General features: G+C 45.5%; 1 protein-coding gene and 1 long non-coding RNA gene across 2 annotated transcripts in view; one reads left to right on the top strand and one right to left on the bottom strand.

Moving 5' to 3' along the window:
• SEC63 (SEC63 homolog, protein translocation regulator) overlaps positions 1–23,734 on the top strand; it is a 97,078-nt gene that overhangs the window by 5,789 nt on the left and 67,555 nt on the right. Inside the window, exons 2-3 of the mRNA XM_019537860.1 lie at positions 19,697–19,796; positions 22,229–22,343. Of these exons, the coding sequence (XP_019393405.1) occupies positions 19,697–19,796; positions 22,229–22,343 (215 nt within the window). The remainder of the gene's footprint in view (positions 1–19,696; positions 19,797–22,228; positions 22,344–23,734) is intronic.
• On the bottom strand, positions 4,242–10,509 carry LOC109311918. The gene is made up of 2 exons (XR_002101658.1): positions 10,340–10,509; positions 4,242–4,443 (listed from the first exon to the last, which is right to left on the bottom strand). It is a non-coding gene; the product is annotated as an uncharacterized LOC109311918 (long non-coding RNA).

The raw sequence follows: 23,734 nt of genomic DNA, 5'->3' as shown, positions 1-23,734 counted from the left end.
CCCCCCTCCCCCCCAGCCTGGGCAGCACCTGCCTGTGCCCCCTCCCTCATCGCAAGGGGCATTGATCTGACACCCTTTCCCTCCTTTTCCACCACACTGGACTTACCGGCTGGAGGCAGCTCTCCATGCTGCTGGCTGTGCTTCTCGCTGCTTGAGTGCTGTGCTGTGCCCAGCACAGGCATTTATTGGCCAAATTACCAGCCCCATTGGGCCAATACCCAATACAGCCAGTTTTCTTTATGTTGGTACCGATCCAATGTCAGACCAATGTATCGGTGCACCTCTAGAAAGAGGAGAGGGGATGACTGCAGATTGAGCATCTCCTGAAATACATTCTAGTGATGGAAATTTTCCACCTCTAGAAACGAATGTTTGTACTTGGCCACGATGATCTATACCTATTTGGATTTGACTTCCAGGGTCAAGCCCCATCAGATTGTCCATGCTGCCTTTAATTGCAGAGACTAATTTAATTCTTTTCAAACCATTCTCACTGTCTGTCTTGCTTGCTCCCATGTGATGGGTGACATGAAATTGGACTTACTCATTTTTGCCTCGTTTTGCACTTTGTGTGATTTTAAACTTCTTTATTTTTTCCTTTTTACATGTAACCTTTGGTAAATGTCAGAAATTCCAAAGCCTAGGATGTATAAGGCTAAAAAATTATTATTTTTTTTTTTGTCAGAAGTTTTGACAACCGGGTCATCTGCATTAAATAATTACATTTCTTCAGTTTAAGCAGCTTGTTGGTTTAACTGCAACAGGGTAGTATATTATACACTATGAGAGTACGCTTTTATATATCATTGGGCAGTAGTGTGCTAGTCATAAACGTAACTGAAAAAACAGAGAAGCTGCCTGAGAGATGTATCTTTTTACCAGGCATTATTGACTTCATATTTGTTCTGTAATTAAGACCTCATAAACAATGTTGTTGCACTCATTTTAAAGCTGTTAAAACTGCACTTTCTTCGAAAAATGTGCCTGTTTTCATGGAGTCTTTGTTAAAATGCTTTAATGTTATTACTAACATCATGGCTTCCTAGTGGTAAAATAAAATTAATAATCCTATATTGTAGGGGTGCACTGATAGAGATTTTTGGAGCCAATATCAATATCCAATTTTTAAGGAGGCATGTTGGCCAATACTGATCAGATTTCCAATATAGCTGTGTGGAGCTGTTAAGTGTGTTGTGGGGGAAGGGAAGAGGGGGCAGATCAAGGCCCCTGTGGTGAGGGAGGAGTGAGGCTGGGGCAAGTGCTGCCCAGCTGGGGCAGGGTAGGCATGGGATGGAGCCATGGCTTGTGTGGGGGAGGGTGGCTCCTGCTGCTTTGTGCAAATGGGTGGCGGGGGGGGAATGTGCCCCTGGATCTGGGTGGGGTGGAGCAGGGTGGGCTGCAGTTGTGGGCTGGGGTTGGGGTCAGGGCTGTGCCAGGCTGTGTTTGGGGTGGGCAGCAGTGGCACTGGGAGGAGGGCTCCCGGGGGAGGCTGCAGCCCCCCAAAATTCACCATACCTCCCTCCCAGTGCTGCTGCTGCCTGCACCAAGTATGGCCCAAGCCCAACCCCACCCCACGTGCTGGGAAGAACTTGGCATAGTTTTGGTTACAGCTACAGCCCAACTTGCCCGTGCCCCACACAGATCCGAGGGCGCGTGGTCCCTGCCCTCTTGGGGTTGGCAGAACAGCAGGAGCCCTCCTCCACTCTGCCCCGGATGAGCCGTGGCTCTGTATTGCACCTGCCCTGGCTGGGCAGTGCTTGCCCCAGCCCCTACCCCACACCATTCCTCACTGCCAGGAGCCTTGATCTGCCCCCTCCATGCCCCTTCCCTACCCCCTCCCCTTCCACCCCAACAGATTTACCAGCTGCACACAGCTTGTCCACACTGCCAGGCTGTGCTCGGCTGCCTGCATGCTGCGCTGCAGCTGCATGCATGCACTGGCATTTATCAGCCGAATTATCGGCCCCATCAGGCTGATTTCCAATAAACAAAATTGAGTGTGTATTGGTGCTGGTTTGATATTGGACCAATATATCGGTGTACCTTTGCTATATTCTACAGAACAGTTTAGCAATTTCTATAATTATGAGTAGTTTGGACAATTCTGCAGCTCTTTATTGCAGGGAAAGAGGAGCCATTACATATGTACATGAGAAATAATTCAGCTTTTGGAAATTGTTCTTGGAATAAAGACTTATTTTCAAGTTTCTGAAGAACAGAGGTTTAAAGCAGTTACGTTCAGATACAAATGCGCCTATTTATGACTTCTGTGCTAGTAAACATTACTGACATACAATTTGATTCTTAAACCACAATGAACAAATGGTTCCATAACAGTGATAGTTCAAGGGCTATCAATATTAAAACTCTGAATAAAGCTGTCAATTTTTATTAGATAAGGTATGCATTGCTCTGTGGTTATATGGAAAATGTGGGTTAGATTCTTTTGCCTGATGTTGTACTACTTATTTTAGAAGCTCTGCAGAGAAAATGCACTTGATTTCTGAAAAATGCTTTGTTCAGTGTTAATAGATCAGATTAATAGAATTTTATAGAGTGGTTCCCACCTTGCTGTATGAAGCTGAGACATGGACAATGTATGGGAGACATCTAAAATTGTTGGAGAAGTACTATCAATGCTGTCTGCAGAAGGTCCTCCAAATCCTGTGGGAAGACAGGTGTGTCAACATTAGTGTCCTCCAGCAAGCATGAGTGTTGAGAAGATGATCATCTGACATCAACTTTGTTAGGCTGGCTGTGTCATCTGGATGTCTGATTACAGAGTCCCAAAGCAAGTTTTATTCTCCCAGCTCAGCCAAGCTGCATGTTTACTCAAGGGGAGGGCAGAGAAAGTACTTCGAGGATATCTTCAAGGCTGATTTTAAAAAATGCACTATCGGTGTCAACTCATGGAAGTTTGTGGTTCCGAATTGCCTCAAATGGAGGGAGAATCTGCTGTAGGTTGTTGGGGGTGTGTATGATAAGCTGCCTCCCATTTCCCCACCCCCCTTGCCCAGTGCCCTGAGGGAGCTGTTGAGGAAACTGGATAGTATTGTCACTATCAGCCTCAGATGTTCCTCTTGCCTGCCACATCTTGATGTACATTTTTAATTATTGGGAGTTGGGTACAGGTCAAGTGACGATTCTGCCTGGTCTTCAGCCTTGCTTTGTCAGGCTTCTACTCCCCTTATGCTCCATTCTTACCACATCCAGTTGGATGATGCACATCAGGGTCTTGATCTTATGTTGACCAGCTATACCATTGGCAGTAAATTACTGGCTTATTGAATGGGTTCAGAACAATTCAGCAAGGCTCCATAAGGCCATCAACTTGATTCAGTTCATTACAGGCTCGTGGATCAACCAAATTAGATCATTTCATTTAAGGGTCCATAAAACAGTCAACTTAATTCATCCCCAATTCAGGGGTTGATCAATTTGGATCAGTTCATCTAAGGGCCATAGGACAATCAACTTGAATCAAATCCTTCCCAGGTTCATAAGTCACTCAATTTGGATCAGTTTGGCAAGGGTCCATAAAACAATCAACTTAAATCAGTTCATACCCCTTTGTGGGGCCTGGGCCAAATTGCATTGTTCCCTCACAGGACGAATGGCTCTTCCCCAACATCAGTTCCATCCCAGCTTGATTCCTCAGGGCCAGGACCCAGAGGGTTCTTGCAAGGAGGGAGCTCTCTTCCTGCTCCCTTCCCCAGCAGAGGGAGAGAAAAAGTAAAACCCGGACAAAGAACACGTACCAAAAAAACCCCAACAAAAAGGGGCTGGGCCCTTAGCAATCCCCAGCCCCACTCACAGTGGCAGCCTGCTCTCTCTGCCGGCTTGTTGCCTTCATCCTCATTGCTCCAGTCTTCCGTTCCCTGGTGCTGTCTCTCCAGGGCTTTGTCGGTGGTCTTCCAACCGCCCTGGCTAGCAGGCTCACTCTTTGCATTCATGGACAGCTGTTGGATATTGCTGACTTGGCAGATTAGGAGTGAATGCGGAAGACCTTCCATGACCCCTGTTTGGCTGCCCCTCTCTGGGGCTGGAAAGACCTGTGCTCATGTTCACTCCACCAATCCAGAGGGAGTACATGCTGCAGGAGCGTGGTGGCACACTTCCTGCTCCAGTGGGGCTCCTCTCTGTATCTATGGTAAGTGTTTTAAGTTTTCCTGGGGCTTTTCTCCAGCCCTGCTCTCTCCCCTCACACATCCCATCCCTCAAGACACGTGTTGGTGCTCTTATCATATCGCCTGTCAGGGTTGTCATGGATAGTGAGGCCTGCTTTTCGTGTAATACATGACTCCATTGTGGCTCCTCTTGGTGACAACGTGACAAGAAGCCAGCTACTACGTTTAACTTTCCAGGCCTGTATTCAACAAAGAACTGAAAAGGTTACACTGCCAAAGCCCAACGCATTATACAGCGTTGTCAGTCTTGGCCGATCTGCAAGAGAATGTTGAAGAAAAAGACTTTATGGAAGTCTGCTGTATAGACCTTTCTCCTTTTCCAAATTATATTTGAATCGTCTGTTTCTGTAGTCTGTGATGTACAAATTCATCTGCAGGCATTTTTCATAAGATAATATAAGGAGCCATAGAAAGAGACTAGGGAAGTGATTTGCTCTTACCTGAAAAATATGAAGGCTTACATGTTGTTCCTTAGTGACCTGATAGACTGTTAATAATAACTTTTTTTTATTAATCGTGGGAAATCTTGCTGATGAATGATGTTACAATGATTTTAAATTGTAGTTAACTTTACTTGCATGGGATGATGTAGAACAGGAGCTGCTTTTAGTAAGGTCAGTTGTCACTCTGCACCTGTCAGCATTGACATTTGCAGGGAAGAAGTTGGCCTGACCTGCTGACTACAGATTTGTCCGTTAGTCTGAAATAGTGTGTTGGTATTAATATGTTCAAGGGGCACATGGAACATTTTGTAAGTGGGTCAGTTTTATAAAAATGAAATGCAGTTGAGAGAGAGAGTGTATGCGTGCATATATGCCTGATACATCTTACGTGCAATGAAAAGTGTAGTGGGTGATTACTACACTTGCTCTGCACCACCTTGCCTGCTTTTTTCTTTTGTCTCTCCCCTCTCTCCCCCCCCATTCCTGTGGCATTAAAAGCCCACGTATGCATGCATGCACAAAAAGGAGTATGCACGAGCACTGCAAGTGTGTTCATGTGTTAATCTCTATCTTGATTCCTTTCCAGCTTGATGCCCTTTCCTAGCAACTTGGTTTCATGGAAGTTTGTAAAAATCAGGTTGTCATTTTCCATAGCTCTCCTTCACCTTTCCTGTCTCCATAAGGACATTTGGTCCATGTCACTGCTCTAATAAAGACTACTTCATTGCTTTTCAGTCTTAAAATGCAGTTTTATTTTGATTCTTACACCGCCCGTCTGAATAAAAGCTCACGATGATTTACAATAAGAAAACAGAATATCCTACAAGCAGGAGAGCAACAGGAGAACAAAACATATTAAAGGGAACCTAGAAAATCAAGCTAAAACAGGGACCTCCCCTAAACATCATTTTACCCTATTTTTCTTGGTTAAATGCCTGCCCAAATAGGAAGGTCTTACAGTGATTCCAAAAGGTGTCCAAGCTCAGTTGTCATAGAAAGGTTGTATTTTTCTAACTCATTGCCTCTTCTGTTTCTGGACTTGTGTAAATGTCATAAGAAGGATGCTGATCTAGTTCCAAACTCACAGTTCTACTTGCAAATGTTAATAATAATTTGATTTTAAGATCTTGAGAAGAGATATCGGTGAACTTTTTCAAAGTGTTGCATAAATAGTGATGGATTGGCTGGAGCATGAAATGGGAACTTCAGATGCCCATCAACAAAGCTGCAAAACGTGAGCAAGCTGTAAGATTGGGACGGGCACTTATTTTGTGTGAAGGGCCACTTACTGAGTTTTGGCAAGCTGTCAAGGGCTGCATTTCCCTCTCCAGTGCAGGAAAGCAGGAACCAGCCCCACGGTCCCAGGTCAGAAGCCTCTGCTAGGCAGGGGCTTCTGGTTGAAGGGGAGGGTGGGGGCTGGGCGGGCCTTGCTGCTGGGTCCTGCTGCCAGCTTCACCTGGGTACTACTTCCCCTGGCTCCTGTCATCTGACAGGCAGCCAGGAGCAGATAAATAATAATTTTCTAAAGTTTTTAGGGGCCTTGTGGGCCAGATAGAATGGCCTGGCAGGCTATATGCGGCTCGTGGGCCATATTTTGCCCACCCCTTTGTAAGATGGACATTTTCTATTTCAGGTCATGTTATTTTTAACATTAACTTAAATACTTTTAAATGTTCTAGAGCAACTTTTGAATTAAGATTCTAGAGAGAGAATGCAAGACCAACAGTAGACTTTAAATTCTTCAAGACATAAATGCTAATGCTAAATGGAATTGAAACATGGTGTATGGAGAATAAAGACAGCTTTATTATACAATGAGGTCTGTGCTTTTGACTTGTTTGTAAACCGTTTGTGCCAGCTGTTTGCTTTTGTCCCTTGATGGAGTGTAGCACAAAGCAGAGATCATATCCTCAAGAGAGGAAATGCAAAGAATAATCTTCAGTCTAAATTCCAAGAAATTTGATTCTTTAATCTCTACAGAATCGTTAACAAACTTCTGTGTACTGAAACAGAGTTAAAGGGCTTCCCAATACATGCACTTAACTGTGAAAAATGTTTGCATGTGAATGTACAGTTTCTCCTAGCTATTCCTTACTCCCTACGTGGGTGTTCTCAGTGCACAGGGAGGGACCATAAGGAAGGAAGTAGACTTCCGTTTCAGGGAAGATTCTCTGAAGGAACACTGCCCCTAAGCAAATCCTCTTGCTCAAAACAGATTCTGAGGAAAAAAAAAAAAGCATTCAGATGTCTGTTGTTTTCCCACAGATCTGTAAGTCTCTCTTGCCATCTAAGGGCTCAAGGTATAGATTTGAACAAGTTCCTTTGAAAAGCCAATGTTTCTTATTCTGTCTATTATTTGAGCCTATTACATTACAACCTAGAGCGCCAACAGCGTTGCACTCTGAAAGAATGCACAGGCTACTGTGGAAGTTCCAGCTCTGGTCTCGGGACTAAAGACAGTTGGACTGCAGGTCCCGCATTTCAAGGAGAGGTGCCAGACAGGAAGCCTTCACAGTTGTAGAGTACCCAAGAGTGTCTGGGCATTATTCAAGCATTGTTGCTTTGAAAGAAGTTTGAATAAGGTTCTTTATCATGTGTAAAACCAGTTTTAATTGGACGTTAGAATGCGATATAGTAAGTTTTATTAAGCTTAAATTTCTTCTATTCTACTATATCTTCCAATTAGTTTTGAATATCTGAATCAACCAGGAAGAAAAAATCCTTTTTATTATGAAACTTCTCATCTGCACAAGATTGTATGTACCATTCTGAAGGGTAGTTTTTCATAAAAAGACTTTTTAAATAAGAGAGATAAAATTTGCTAGAATCCTTTTCATTAAGACCAATACTCAATAGTATAAGTACTTTAAAAAGATATATGACTGCATTTCTTCATTTTAGTAGGAATACAAGTAGCACCTAAGTCTTTGCTCGTATTATAAAGAACATTTTTTAAAACAAAAAACCCTGTCAGCCAGTACATTTCTTTTTAAATTACTCTGGAGACATCTGCACAAAAATAACAGATCATTAAAGCTGCTAATTTTGTGCAACAGGATAGTCAGATTTTTGGAAGAGATAGAGACCATGTACAGACATTCAGTTTCTTCTGGGAAAGTTGCTGCTCCCCCAGAAGATGCTACGAATGTACAGATGTTCAACATTTTTCTTCCAAAGCAAAATAACCCAGGATAGACAGGGTTAAATCACTCCCACGGAAGTTTCTCCTGAGAGACCAAATGTCTCTATGTGTTCTCTTCTGAAAGAAGCTACACCACAGTACTCTAGCACTGTAAGGTGCTTTGCTTTCCTCCCCACCCATCCAAGAGACTGTTGCTCACTGGACACTATTGCTTCAGCCAAACAGTCAGCTACTGAATGAGACCAAGAATTTTTTGAGAAATATTTCAAGTTTATTGCACTACAGAAGTTCTAGTATTACTGCTTATATACATCAATACATCTAAATGACCTTCAAGTTTGTCTAAGTGACACACTAAGCAGTGTACTAGAACTTATGTATTGACAATAGGGATGTGAAAGGTTCAACTTTTAAACAATAAATATATTTATATTGGTAATACATTTCTGGTTAACATTTAGCATGGGGTACAGTCCAGCAAGGAAGGGAAGTGACACGGTGCCTCAGGAGTAGGAGGGTACCAGGGAAGGCAGGTAGGAGTGAAATGGGTGATTGGGGTGAAGATTAAAACCCAAACTGATAATACCTTTTAAATGTAAAGCAGCTTTCCTTCAAAACCCAACAGTCTTGAGCATTGTGTGCCCTGTATACAGGGTTCTGTTTTGTCCAGCGTAATCTTTGGGGGCTATTACTGGATGGTAGATGTTTTCTATCCTCCCCCTTTCCCTCCCTTGCCTCTGACACACAAAGGGTGCAGGTGGCTAAACTATCCCTCAGATTCTTCTGCCATTCATGGAGGTGAAACAGGACTACTATAATATCCTTTTACGCTGTATCACCACCACTATGCCACTTTTCTTGCTTTACTTGCTCCCTTGACATTTTAACTTCTGTTAAATAATAATTATATTTATTTTTTTTTAAAGGCTAGGGGACAGTCCGTGGTACTGAGAATTAGTCACCCTGGCTAAAAGAAGCCCTGGCTTTAAAACTTGTCCATCTTCATGATGCAGCCCACTGATTGACAGTCCTGGTGCCTGTCTCCCTTAAGGAGTTATACATACCTGATAGATGTTTAATTTATCACTCTTTCCCTAAGAGTTGCAAAAGTGAGAAACTTGTTGACTTTTTCTGTACTGCTTTTTGTTAGAGGTGGACTGATGCATTGGTCCATATTGGCATTGACTCTTTTTTGGCTGATGTGGCCAATAATGTTGCCGACTTTAAATGCCACGTGCATGCACGCAGCTGCAGCATGTATGCGGCCAGGAGTGCAGCATCCGGCTGGTAAGTCTGTTGCGGGTGGGTGGGGAGGGAAGGGAGAGCAAAGGGGTCTTGGGGGGCAGACTGAGGCCCCCATGGTGAGGGAGAGAGTGGGGATGGCGCTGGGCAGGGGCAGGCGCTGCACAGCCATGGCAGGGTGGAACGGAGCCATGAGTGGCTTGTCTGGGGAACACAGGGAGGGGGTGGATGGCTCTGGCCACTGTGTGCACCACTAAGGCAGGCATTGTCGGGGGGGTGTGCCCCCTGGATCTGTGTGGGGCGAGCGCAGGCTGGGGGTGGCGTCAGGCTTTTCCTGGTCGGGGGTTGGGTCAGGGCTGTGTGTGGAGTGGGCAGCGGCAGCACACACTGGGAAGGGGGCTTTGTGGGGGTCCTATGGCAAATATTAGGGTGGCTATAGCCCCCCCCATAGTCTCCTTCCCAGTACTGCTACTACTCACCCCACATGCAGCCCCAGCCCAGCCTCCTCCGGGAAGAGCCTAGCACTACTCCTGCCCCCAGCTGGCAACCCACCATCATCCTGCACCAATCCAGGCAGCACATGCCCCCATGCCTGCCTCAGGGGTGCATGCAGTGGCAGGAGCCATCCCCCCTCCCTGTACCCCCTGGATAAGCACCAGCCCCACTTCCTCCCTCACCATGGGGGACCTTGGTCTGCCCCTTCCACCCCAACAGATTTAACAGCTGGATGCTGCTATCCAGCTGGAAGCTGCTGGGCTGCGTATCAACAATCAGTTCGGCATTGGCTGATATGGCTTGTTAAAAATCGGCCATTGGTATTGGCCTGTGAAGGACCAAAGTTTTGCCGGCACAAGGTGCCCGAGGGAGGCAACAATTGGGTTCGTTGCCCGGTGTGCGTCACGCCAAATAAACACACTGGGGGAGAAGCAGACAGAGTTTATTTGAGCTCAAGTAAAAGGCACAGGGAGACTGTATTGTCTCAAATCCTGCACACCTAACCCTGCAACAGCGGGATCTTTATACCCTGGTCAGTTTCACTGCTGTCAATGATTTTCCACCAGCTGGCCCCCCTCTTTCTCCCCTTTCCCTCCTCCTTTCTCTCTCCGAGCGGTGCCCTTGCATTCCACAGATAACAGTTTTAGCTCGCCTGCTTTCCAGAAGGACAGGAGATTGCAGGCGCCAAAGAAAGGGTTACAAAGGTTGGGCAAGGGGGGGTTTTTGCTCTTCTGAGCCTGGAGCAGAAGGACTTCCTCGACACTCGTGGTCTTCCATCCCTCTGAGTTACCCAGGGTTATGCCCAGTGACACCAGCAAAAGGATACTCACCTCGGATGTTCCCTCAGCCACAGGCAGGAACCTACCCAGATTAGGACCTCAACGCTATGGCAGGAGCTCCTGGTTCGCCCCAGCCCAGCTTTAGCACCTAGGCAGGTGAGGCAGATTGGTGTGAATCCACGGCTGGAGCGGTATCAGGGGGCTGCGGGCAGCCCACGTTAAAAGAGTGGAAGAAGAAAAGAAGAAGGAAAAAAAAAGGAAAGTAAAAAGAGTAAGATTAGAGGGGTGGATGCTTCCGAGCCGCTGGCGAGTTTGTTTCATTAACACTGATTGATCACTGCGGGCTGCCTATTAAACTGGGTGCTGCTGTAGTCATTAAGGAAAGTAAGGGGACTCCCCATCTGCCTGCAGGGGTGGAAGAGTTGGCCAGTGAGGCAACAAATTAAGTCAGGGGGTCGTCCAGGACCCAATTCCCGGAGAAAAAAATTTGGCATGCATCATAATAAAAATAGAGAGAGAGAGAGAGAGAAAGCAATGAAGAACATTTTCACCTGGTCATTTTGTCATTCCCCCCATTTTCTTTGTTTCCTTGACACGGAGCTCAACGCAGGCACCAATGGTCAGTCGTGGTGGAGGCGGGGTAGTTACTACCCCTCCCTTTCATTAACAACTTCAGAAAATAAAAACATCAAAGTCATGGCAGGCGGGAAGAGAGTGTGTGTAAGCGCCCCACTCGGACTGACCGAGGGTTGCAGTGTCCCTGGAGAAGACCGGTGAATGTCAACCGGATCTAAAGGTATGCACCCGTCCTCAGTGACTACCTGACATGGCCAAAAAAATCTCTATCTGTGCACCTCTAATTTTTTGTGCCACTAAAAAGTAAGACCTGCCCTTTAATTTGTGCTCAGTATGTATCAAAGATAGAAAATTAGGCAGCGTAGTTGGCTCTAGAGTGGTTCTGAGCATGTACTCAGAGCTGTTCTTGGGTTTTCTGTTTTGGATGTGCTTCTCGGAGTGTGCTCAGTGCTGCTTTAAGCTTCCTACATTACCTAACTTCTAGGCAGTGGCACACCCTGAGTGGGTGTGAACAGAGACTGCTTCTTGACCGTGTTCCTGTGGAGGTGGAGAAGAAATGGAGATTGATTATTTTTTTTTTTTCCCTTTATTTTTTCAGTCTCAGACTTATGGCAAGTTTACTCAGGAGCATTCGGTGAGTCTTAGAACTTGAGCTACAAAGACTTACTAAATCTGTACTGGCATAGTCACTTAATTGACTGTTCCTGGGCTTGCTTTTCACCCAAGGGATAGCTTTTCAGTCTCTTTAACAAATCAGCTACAAGTACCTCCACCCAGTTGTAAAACAGGTTGGAAGGCACATTGTTCCCACAACGGAGAATCAGGTCTTCTTGTACCTACCAAAGGAGGCAGAACACATGCTGTAACATTGAATAGTCTTATGCTGCTTCCAAAAGGCAGTTCATAACTCAGATGTATTGTCCTAATTTATTTGCACAGATTAGTTGCCAAGCACTCAGGATAGCACGTGAGATTGTTCTTTCTGTGGGGTTGATCTCGGTGTGCTTCATACCAGTGACTTGAACACCAATTTTGTGCTACAGATGCCTGCAGCAAAAAAGGTGTTTATATCAGGAGAATCAAAGATCTGATGTAGGGGTAGGAAGGAAGGGCAAGATCCAAGATGGGAAACATCTGTTTAAATGGAAGGGTAAGAACAACTTAGCATCAACTGGTCATGAATAAATGTGGGCTCGAAAGTAAAAGATTGTTTCTAGCCATCAGAGTGAGGTTCTGGATTAGCCTACCAAAAGAAGTTGTGGAGGCAAGAAAACCTCTTACCAAGGTGGACCTTGATCAATTTATGAAATAGATTGTATGCCGTGGTTGTCTTTTGTTAGCTGGGGATATTAGTGATCCAGGTGGTCCCTTTTGTTCCTGTGCGTTAGAATTGCAGGTGGACAGAGAGTGTTGCAGGGAAAGGTAACTTGCAGAGGCATCTGCCTAGTTTTGTTACTGTTGAGAGCGAAGAAAGGTTTTCATCTTTAGAGATGGTGAGGCTCAAAAGTGTCAACCAGGTCCTCCCAGTGTAGTAGTTTAAACACCTGATGCCCAAGTGTGTTTGGAACTATTTCAGGATGCTGCCTTTAAGTATATTTTTGTGCATGTCCACAAGAACCCTTGAACCTTTTGTGCAGTTGTTCTTACAATGCTAAGATGTACAGAGGGGTGAGGGGAGAGGAGGATGGCCTTTGCATATTAAAAGTGTGTCGTCTTATTCAGCTGTCTTTGTCTGATTGCTGGTTACTTTTGAAACTGTATGTGTAGATAGTGGTTCCAATGGTGTCAAAAACAGCTATATTTTTTTCAGAATAGGCATTTTCATGTAAGCTTCCACTTTTTTCAGATAATTGTGAACCATTCCTTGCATGCTTTCTGCAACTGTAAAATGATGAATGTGGATGAGAAAGTTGCATGGACTCTGTTAGTAATCTGGGTCATAGCCCAGATGCCTTGATTGTGAATTCCCTTTTCTCCATTCATGTCTATCTGTGCTGTACAAGTTGTTTCTTGAACCCTACAGCAGTTCAGGCACTGAACATGTTGAAAAGCAGCATGTAATAACTGAAAGCCTCAGTATAGCATAAACATGAATTAAATCATGGATTTCTTTCTGTACTGGATTATGTGGAATACCTGTATTAAATATGGAGTCGGAGAAGAGTGAGACATCTTAACAGTGGATGTGGATATACGTCATGAAAATGAACTGGGTATTTTAATGCAGGGGTGGGCAGTTATTTTGGCTGAAGGGCTGCTTAATGAGTTCTGGTGAGTAGTTGAGGGCTGCAAGCATAGCCTCGGTCACCATTTTGGGACCAGGAATCCTGCCCCCTGACTTTTGCTACTGGAAGTCCCTCCCCCTCGCCCCTGAAAGTACTCCTTTTGGGGGGGGATTTGACATCTTAGAACTGGAAAAACACCGAATTGTATACTAAAAATCAAACATCTATACTAACATTTTAATTTCATTTCAAAAAATATTTTGTCCTGATTTGTGTGAGTCATGTATATAGAAGTGATTGCATAATAGCTTTAGATGAAGTCTTGTATTTTGTGGAGGGGTATGGGCATGTGGGTATGGAGTTTGTGGGGGGGCTGTAGGGATATGTTGTAGGGTTTGTAGGGGTGTGGGTATGGAGTTTGTGGGTGTGTTTGTATGTGAGATATAGGGAAGGGTATGGGGGTATGTATTAATTTGAGGTGGGGGCTGTGTGTAGGTGGGGCTGTGGGTGGGTATGGGAGGCTTGTGGGGGAGGTGTTTGTGGGGATGTGCAGAGGGTGTGGGGGTGTGAGGGGTTGGGTGTGTGAAGGGAGAGGGTGGCTGGGGGTGTGTGTGTGTATGGGGGGGGCCCCCTACAAACACATGCCACATTGCGCAGAGCCCTTGCTGTCAACGGCAGCAGCGGGCAGCACCCCATGGCACCGCATGGTCCCGGTGAGCCCCAGGACTGCATGTGGGTGGGCCACTGGCTCCATTGCGCGGGGCTCACATGGCCAAACTCCATACTGCTGAGGGAGCTCTGCGCAATGAAGCCAGGAGTGCAGCTTTGGGGCTCAGCTAGAGTGGCAGGGAGAGGGGCGGAGCTGGCCTGGTTCCATAGCATGGAGCTTTCCACCGTTCCCCATGACCTGCACATAGCAGTGAATGGGGCCAGGCTGCTGGCTTCATTATGTGGGGCTTTGCCAGGAGGTGGATGGCTTGGGCAGAGAACCCAGAAACTGCCTGCAAGCCCCATGCGATGGAGCCTCCATGCTCCTGCCACACTGCCCTGGGTGCCCTCCTGACTCCGGGCCCAGGGCACGGCACAGGCCCCATCCTCCCACCCAGCACCACCACCACTCCCATTGCCGCTGCCACCCTTCCTCTGCTGCTACCCTACCTTCCCACCTGCCCACTGCCCCTCCTTGTTCTACCTGCCTGCCACCAGCACCATTCTCCCCTGTCACCACTTTCCCCTCCTGCTGCTGCTTCCCTACCTGCAGGGCTGGGGTCAGTGCTGTCCCACGGGTGAGAGTGGGTGCATACAATGTGCTGCCCCTGCAGTGGTGAGTGGGGCTTAGCCTCATGTGAGCACAGGAGGGGCAGCCCCAGGGCTGGGCCGGATACAGTCAGTTGGTAGGCACCTCCCGCAGGGCCAGATGAAATAGCCTGGCAGGCCGGATCCAGCCTGCGGGTCATATTTTGCCTGCCCCTACTTTAATTTATAGTGTTTACCAGGGGTGCAGGCTGGATCTGGCCTGCTATGCTACCTGAAGCTGGGGACATGGCTGAGGAGAGGTGTGGCCTGTGGCAGAAATTGGGGCCTGTGGGCCCTGCTGAATATGGCTGTCCATGGCAGGAAGGCAAGTGAGGGCTATGTGACAGCCCTCAGCTGCACTGTAGCTGTTGGTGTGCCGGTCCTGCAGATCCAGCTGGGAAAGAACCCCAGAGATTGAGCCCGGGGCTCAGACACCCTGATGTGTACCATAGGCATGAAAAGGAGAGAGATTAATCTTCTTTGAGAATAGAAGTCCCCAAAGTAAAAGGATGTTACTGATCTTAATGACAATTGGTTAATTTATGTTCTTGCCAAGTAGTTGAAACAAGGAGGGACAAATTGGTGCTAGGTTGAAGCTAATATTGAGACTATAGCTCTGATGCTAGTTCAGGCAACCTGCCCAAATTATTGGTAGCTAGGTAATAGCCATTATGGCACCCTGTTTCACTCGTCATTTGTCACTGCTGAAAATATCCCGATTTATAGAATTTGGAAACGGTCATATGTACATGCTGGAAAATCCAGGGCTAAGCCTGGCCTTTCATTGAGTCCATTGGTATTTTTGCCTCAGTGGAAGAACATATTCGTGGTTCAGTCTATCCCAACCACTTTTTAATCTGCTTAATTTTATTTTTGTATAGCAGTGACTCCAGCTTCATTTTGTTCTCTCCTCAAGTTCAGAATTCCTGAGGTATCAAGGCTCTACCCTTCTGTTCCTTAATTACAGCTTCACTTACCAGAGCAGATGAGAAGCCTTCCAAGCATTCAGCTGAATACTTTACATTTTGCTAGCCACCTTGTTGCGCGATGTAGAACAAAGCAGCTCCAGTTTTGCATGTTTTGATAAAGTGTGTGGAACTGCTTGGGGCTATAGTATGCAATGAGTGCTGATCTTTGCTCTGCCAAAACCTGGGTTTTTGAGTTGGATGGGTAGCCTGTGGTCTGCATGTAGTGCTTTGATTCTACCAGCACGTAGTGCTTTGACTCTACTGTGAAATACTGTCAGGGGAATATGGTATTCCCAAGGACAGACCTCTTTACACCCTCCTGAGAGACAAGTTCTGCAAAGTCTAGATCCCAAAAAGGCAATGTAAGGTATGCTTCATAAGACAGTGATTTAATATTGTTATGGTTGAAGATTTTAATGGCTACTTCAAGTGGGCCTTTGATCGTTAGACAATTATGGTTTGACAAAGGTAGATGGATGTATGAAACATCTCTTAAGCGTCAGACAGAATGGGTAGGTGGGGTCTCCATGGAGATCAACCCAGGATCCCTGCGAGTAGGGTGCACTCAGCTGGGTGGATGGGATGGGATGGACCTGCATCCAGGTGGGGAGCAGCATCCAAGAGAGGGATGGGTGGGTGCAGGGGCCAGAGCTGGGGCTGGGATTGCAGGACAGTGACAACATGGGGTCAGGGCCAGAGAAGTGGGTTTTCCAGTACATTGCCCTAAATAGATCAGAGTAGGAACGGTGATGGCAAAGGAGATGGGTGGTGGTGGTCTGTTGGTGCAGCTCTTCTCACTAGTGAACCTCTTCCCTGTATCCATCCGTGTGCTGTCACTGCTCCACAATCTTAGCCCCACCTGCCTGTCCTGCAGTACTCAGTCTCACCTCTGAAGAAATAAGCTCTTGCTCCACATGCGTCCACCCCAGAACTAAGGCCATAGGGGTGCTCCAGGCTGCTGCTCTTAACATGCCTTGTGTGGTGCAAGGGGTGTTCTTCAAGGTGTCCTCTCCATCTCACTTCCAGGGCTGGCATGTAGTGGGACAGGGCTTGTTTTCTCTACATTGTGACTAAGCATTCAGGTGTTGTTTTGTAGATGTCTCTACAGAGTAGGAATGGTGATGGCAAAGGAGACAGGTGGTGGTGGTCTATTCGTGCACGTCTTCTTACTAGTGGACCTCTTCCCTGTATCCAAAAGATGGGTCAAAGGTGGGAGTGATCTGTGCCTTCCCAAGTGGCTTCTTGTCTGAAAACAAGGTTTCTTGAAGTTACTTTTTGAAAGTAATAATTTACAGTTTCATTTGCTTTGCCTTGAAGCATGTCTGTTAATGGTCTTCACACTATTCAGATATGAGACCACTGTTAGTAAGCATTAGTTTGCAAAAATTCTTGATTTGATGAAAAACATTAAATATTTTAAGAATTGCTTACTGGAGTCCTTAATGTGTGATGTTGCAAAAGTATGAAAAGTCCAGAAATAAGATCTCTTGGAGAAGCTGTATGCACCCGTCGGGCCTCGATCATTCAGTCCTGCGCTGCTCGGCTCTGGATATGTAGGGCGGTTCTTTGCTTCGTCCCTACGGTCTCAGTGTCGGTGTCTCTCCCTGGGTGGTCTTAGCACCCAATTCCTCTTACCACAACTTTTGATTCTTTAAGTGGAGGGGCCTTACCACCGGGGTGCGTCTTTCCAAGGCCTGAGGGCGGTGGTCTTCTGCAAGCCTCCAACCTCCCCTCTACCTTGCCCTGAACCTAGCCACGATGGAGTGCCAATGTTCTTTGCGGCTTACCCTCCCTATATAGGATCCTATCTCCGGTCTTGCTCAGGTCCCAAGATACCTGTTAGGGGCCTACGTGCCCTTCTAGGTCCCCTATCTAACAGGAGCTTCCTTAATGCCAGGAGATCTTGGCTTTTGGTTATCCTACGTCCTGCTCTCTTCCCAAAAGTGGAAACAACAACGAAGAAACAAACTGAAACCGACAACGAAAGTTATCTACAACTATTGTGATCCTCTGATTATTACCCACAGGCAGCTTAGTACTAGCGTGCCCTCAATCATGCGGTCCCACCACCAGCTGTTCCCTCTGTGCCACCTTTTTTGCCTTTTTTCTTAGTGTCAAATACATTAAACTGACCCTTGACATCCCTCCCAGCATAGACTATTGATTTTTCTCTGAAGGGTCGTTTATTGTATTCTCAGCCGCATCAATTGCTGTTGTGGCCATTCGCCTCCCTCATGGGAAGATCCCTGGGACCGGGCCAATGCCTTTAAGGATCCCTCTCGACCTGGTGCCATGCATCCCTTGGATCCCTCTTTTCTCCAGGGCTTTCTCACCAGAGTACCTTACTTGCTTTGCCGGGTCTCCAGAGCCTCTTTCCGGGGTCCTAATTCTACATGCAGCGTGGACACCTGTTTTTCCCTTGATCTAGCAACAGCTGGAGCTGGATCTTGAAGATCTCCAGGGCAACCTCCTATCCTGTGGGAGGTATGCTTGCCTGTTCCCTCCTCCGAGAGTGGTCCTGGGGATACTTCCCCCGTGCTTCTCAGTCTCCTCTCCCCTTCCGCCTCGCCAGCCACTCTTCTTATTTCATCGTGCCGGGGCTCCTCCCTCCTCTCACCAGCTGGCCGAACTTTTAAAAAGACGCGGCTAATGAACTGTGCAGGTCCCGCTGCTGCTTCCAGTCCTGCCGCGGTTCCTGCTGCAGGTGAGGAGTTTTTTGTTTGTTCTCCCCTTTTCTGTGTTTCCCCCGGGGTGTGCCGGCTCCCGGGGGTCCTCCTTGACCCTTTGGGGTCCGTTTCTTGTCTTTTCCCCAGGACACTGAACTTCCCTTCATTGCTAGTTTGTGGGGAAATCCAGTATAAAACCTCTAGGAAAATAGTGAATAGGAAGAAACCCTAGCACAACAAAACCAGTCACTCAACATTCGTCAGCAAAGATGGACTGACTTGAGGCATGCGGAATTTCTTATCCACTTAATTCCCTGGTAATCTATGAACAGACATGTTCTTATTTTTGTGAATAAGGAAGTTACTGTAACCTCTGTGTCTTGGAAATAGACTACAGATCTTATGAGAAACCTTAATCCTTTCTCAAGATGCAGATTTTCATTTTGGTTTTCGTTTGTAGCTTTAAAATGAAACCAGGTTGAAGCCTGTTCTATATTATAAAACGTTAACGTTATAGGCATTTTGCATGTTTAGGCAAGCTCAGAGTGATGACTTGCACTGTCTTTTTCTGGTCCTGGGGGGACTTGACCTATTGCAGTTCCCTGTGCATTCCTCAGAATAGGGTGACCCCAGTTTTGGGAAGGTACAGGGAGCCTTTCCCTGCTGCTCTACTCCTCCTGGTCTCTTGAAGGAGTCAAGCAGTGGAGAAGCATAGAAACATTTGTTCCTGCACAAGAAACTCTTGCACAGGAAGATCATCTTGTTGAAAGAGGAGTGTTGTTTTTCTTCCAGATCTGGCATGTTTCTTACAGGAGAAACATTGTGAACTCCCCCAGTTCCTAGCAGAGCAACATTTCTCCCACTAGAAATGTATAATGCCTATTAATGCATGTTGTCTCATATTTAGATTATTTAATATAACTCTCACAAAGTGAGTCTTGGAGAATGAAGGTAATTGTGTGTGAAGGCAGCTAATTTCTCTGATGTTTTACTTGCATATATTACCAATTGTCCTTCTTAGTTTTATTCCAAAGCCAGTTTCCCCATGGTGGTTTTTTTTCTTTTTGTCCCCATGCTGTAGCTCAGATCTGATGAGCCTGTGGCATGCATGTTATGAGTGGCATGGGCAGCCTGCGTGTGTGGCATGTGGCACATTGGGGAGGAGGGAGGTAGCAAAATGGCAGATAGGGCAGGAGGCAAAAAGCAGAGCAGCACAGCAGCTCAGGCAGGGGAAGGGGGTTGGAGTGGCACTTGGGGAGGGTGCAAGGCTTAATTTGTGGTATGCCTGATATGGCTGATATCAAAAGGGAAGACTGTGTACCATGGCTTTAAAAAAGCAAATACATGGTTTACGGGGCATTCAATAGACAAGCTGTATCTCCTGTTTTCATTTTCTATCAGTATTACTTACCTTTTTTGTGCATCTTGAAACAATTGGCTCCTGTTCAGGTGATGCAGAACCATCCATACTAAAGTGGCCTACTTATAAATTTTAATGGTTAGAAACAACTGAAAATATAAAGCAGCTTTTGCTTTTGTTATCATGAAACTCTTTTAAGGTCCCAGATTGGAATTGTACTACACACCCCACTATTATATTACCATAAGAATCATTTTGGTTTGGAATAAACTTTGATGAATTTCTAACTACTGTTTTTTTCCCCTTCTTTTTAACAGAGCAAAATCGATTGAAAAATATAAGAAAAGTATATGGAAGATGCTTGTGGTATCGTTTGCGATTACTAAAACCACAACAAAATATAATTCCTACAGTAAAGTAAGTGAATTTCCTGTGGGTTACCTTTCTCACTTGTTAAGTTTGTAATTTTGTTAAGAAACTTGAACTGTTAATGAAAACAGATGGAATTAATTGCACTACAGAAATGGCTTTCATGTCCTAAAAATTAGGGGTGCACCGATATAGATTTTAAGCAGCCAATACTGATAGCCAATTTTTTTTTAAGGAGGCATATTTGCCAATACCGATCTGACTTATGATTCCCAGCCTGGCAGCGTAGAGAGCTGCCTCTAGCTGGTAAGTCTGGTGTGGTGGAAGGGGGAAGGGAGGAGGTGCGGGGGGCAGATCAAGGCCCCTGCTGTGAGGTAGGCATGGGGCTGGGGTAGTGACTGGGGCAAGCGCTGCCCAGCCAGGGGGCAGGTGTGGGAAGCACCCGTGGCTCATCCAGGGGGCGTGGGGATGGGGAGAGCGGCTCCCGTTGCTTGGCCAGGAGCTGCTGGTTTAGTGCTCGCCCTGCAGCTCCTCTTCCTGCTCCTTCTGCTCGTCTGGGAGGATATGGGGGAGGCATGTACCCCCAGGTCTGCATGGGGTGGGCTGGGGCCAAGACTGCGCTAAGCTCTTTACAGCAGGCTAGGGCTGTGCTGGGAAGGGGCTACGGTGAATTTGTGGCTGTAGCGCCACCCTGTTGGGAAGAGCTTGGCGCAGCTCCAGCCTCAGCCCACCCCACGCAGACCTGGGGGCACACACCTTCCCATATACCCTTCTGGGCAAGCGGGCCAAATGCTGGACAAGCTGCTGGACCAGTGGCTCCTAGCCAAGTCGTGCAAAACGGCTGGAGCCATTTCCCTCCCCCCCGTGCCCCCTCCCCAGACAAACTGCAGCTGCTTCCCATGCCTGCTTGCCCTGGCTGGGCAGTGCTTGCCCCAGCCTCATGCCTTCCTCACTGCAGGGGCCTTGATCTGCCCTGTCTCCCCCCTTCCCTTTTCTTCCACCACACCAGACTTACCAGCTGGAGGGAGCTGTCCAAGCTGCTGGGCTCTGCTCCCTGCTGCCTGTGCTGTGCTGCAGCTATGCGCATGCATGGGCCATTTATCGGCCTGATATGGCCAATTTCTGATATAGTAAATTTTCTTTATATCAGTGCTGATCCGATATCAGACTGATGTATTGGTGCACCTCTCCAGAAAATAAGTTTACATGTTACGATTGAAAAACGAAAAGTTGTTAGTGAATTAGTGTCTATTAGGGCTTGAAATTCAGAGAGAGGTTGTTGTGGTTGCAGCTTTTAATTACTTGTTAAATTAACCTAGGTGACCTAACATTAATCAGTAATTTGATTTGGATCCTATCAACAATTAAAATTCTGTCATTCCCTTTTCACGGGTTAACAGTGTTACTGCTTTTTCAATTAAATATGATGTTATTTATTTCAGTTCTTTTGTTTTAATCATCTCCTATAACCTTTCCTTGTATTGCCTTCTCCCAAATACACTTTGTTTTAGTTCTTTTTGATTGTGGCTTTATTAAGTAGCATGTACATCCAGGGTTGGGTGAAAAGTACCTTTTGGAAATGAAAAATGTAGAGAAGTTTTCTCACTTGTTAATCGGTGTGATTTTTATTTTTTGTGAAGGAGGGGAAAGTGGTTTGGTCACTAATTTGCCTCCATTTAAACATCAACAGAGAAAGCTTAGGGTTTGTCTACACCACAAGCTTCTCCTGTAGGGTGACCATATGTTTTGAATCTCAAAACAGGCCAAACCTTTTCCTTCGCCTTTTGCTTTCTTGCATGCTCAGGTCTTTTTCAGTTCCCGTCTCAGCTGAATATGGGGGAGGGGGAAAAGCATGTGGACACCTGTACAGGGAGTCCTGAAAATGGGGTGAAAATATTCATCTGAAGAAACTGCCTGTATGCTTAGGACAGGATTTTGTTGGGACAGTCCAGTTTTAAATGGAAAGTGTGATTATTATTTTTTTTTTTTTTTACCCTACTCTGCAATTTTACTGGCAGGAACTTCACTATGCTCTGGGATGGTTTACCTGGTATGGCCTGGCAGTCAGCAGAAAGCACAGATGTTTCTCCATTACTTTATGGTGATGTCTCCAATGGCAGCAGAAGCCTTCTGTTGCTTGCAGAGTGGCTGTTGCTGTGCTGGTGGAAAGAAGAGGTTCTGCTGTTCTAGAGCAACTGTGTGTGCATGTGTGGATCCACTCAATTTTCCACTTGGAACCTAAGTTTTGCTGGCAGATTTATAGCGTAGACCAGGTCCCTGTAAGCCAGATGACACAGTGTTCACAGCCATTTTATAATTGCTAGTGTTTGTTTTGAAATTGTTCTATTGGATCGGCCAATACTGATGGTGTTTTTAAGTTTATGGTCTCACTTTGGGTCACAAATTATTTAGAATGCTGCAATAAAAGTAAAGAGAATTGTGTGCACTTTTATTTTATTCTTCATATTTTTTCCAAACAGGAAAATAATCCTCCTTGCCGGATGGGCATTATTTCTGTTTCTTGCATATAAAGTTTCCAAAACAGACAGAGAATATCAAGAATACAACCCTTATGAAGTCTTACATTTGGACCCAGTAAGTAATAGTGCCTTTATTAGGTAATGCATACTATTTCAATATGCCAAAGTTAGTATTAAGTATAGGATAAGTCCTAATGTAGATGATATCCTAATAGCTCTCAGAATTTGAATTGTACCTCAAATACAGTTCCCTTAGCCTCTGAAAAATATTAGTACATGTTGTGAAACTATTGATACTACTCTGTATTTAATTTTATTAATATAATTATATCAATTAAATTAATTTGTAACTTGTTTTAAAGAAGTCCCATGAAGTTTTTCTTTTTGGCCTTTTACAATATATTGCAGTAAAGATTTCCATTTTTATTTGCTTTCAGTCTCTTAACTATGTGCTTGCATGATACTTTTTGGACACTGCTTAATCAGAGTAAAAAAGATAATTAAAAACACTAACCAAAAGCCACTGTTTTTATGGCAATATCTAAGAAGTCAGTTGTGTAGTCATCCAGCTAGCTTGTCTTTTGAAAAAACAGAAGCCCTCTGTCGCCTAAATTATGGAGCACTTTGGGGGATGCAAGTGGTATAAGCTATTTAAACAATAAGATCCTGCCTTGTACATAACTATCTGCTTTTACCAATACCTTTCTCCTGTCTGTTAAGATCCACAGATCTGATTTTAATGGGTATTTCAGCCTGTTTGCCATTTGTGGGTAGATGCAGACTACAAGAGGTAGTTAGCCAAGTTAGTCTGAAATCAGTCACAAGGCAGGGTAGAAATGCACCTTAATAGATTAACTAAGTACGATTATACATGGAGGGAGCGCTAGTCAATTATTTGCACGTTCGCAGTTGTTGTGGTAAATTTTACTTGCAATATGCAAGTTCACAAGAGCCAAATGTTTTTGGTCACTGATATCTATTGGACTGCCTCTCTACCCTATACGTACTTATATTCTTTTCTCCCCTCCTTAACTTGATTAATTTTGATTAAATAAACAGGTCTGGAAACACGAAGTTGCGTAGTGTTTGTGTTAGGGATGCTTTTTGCTCTTTCTTTGAAAACGGACCCAAATTTGGCTGAGCTACAAGTCTCTGGAAACATCTCCATTTCTACATGCTAAATAGAGGCTTCATAGAATGTAGCAATTAAGGACATTTTTACACATGCATGCATTGCAGTGCTGGGTGCTTTGAAAAGTGCCTGGCGCTGAAACGCACGTGTTTTATAAGCAGCAAAATGCGTGTCAGCACTGAGAAAATGGTGGTGGTGCACTTTTGAATGAAAACACCTTGGAGATGCTTGAGTTCAAAAGCGCACTGCTGCCATTTTTTGCATGCTGACATGTATTTCGCTGCTTATTTCATCGATTTCATAGACATTAGGGCTGGAAGGGACCTCGGGAGATCATCGAGTCCAGCCCCCTGCCCAAAGGGCAGGAAGTCAGC

Source organism: Crocodylus porosus, unplaced genomic scaffold, assembly GCF_001723895.1.
Source record: "Crocodylus porosus isolate Cpor-Errol unplaced genomic scaffold, CroPor_comp1, whole genome shotgun sequence".
In the NCBI taxonomy this organism is placed as follows: Eukaryota; Metazoa; Chordata; order Crocodylia; family Crocodylidae; genus Crocodylus; species Crocodylus porosus.
Note: the sequence above shows the minus strand (reverse complement) of the source record. Positions and strands in the feature narration are given on the sequence as shown.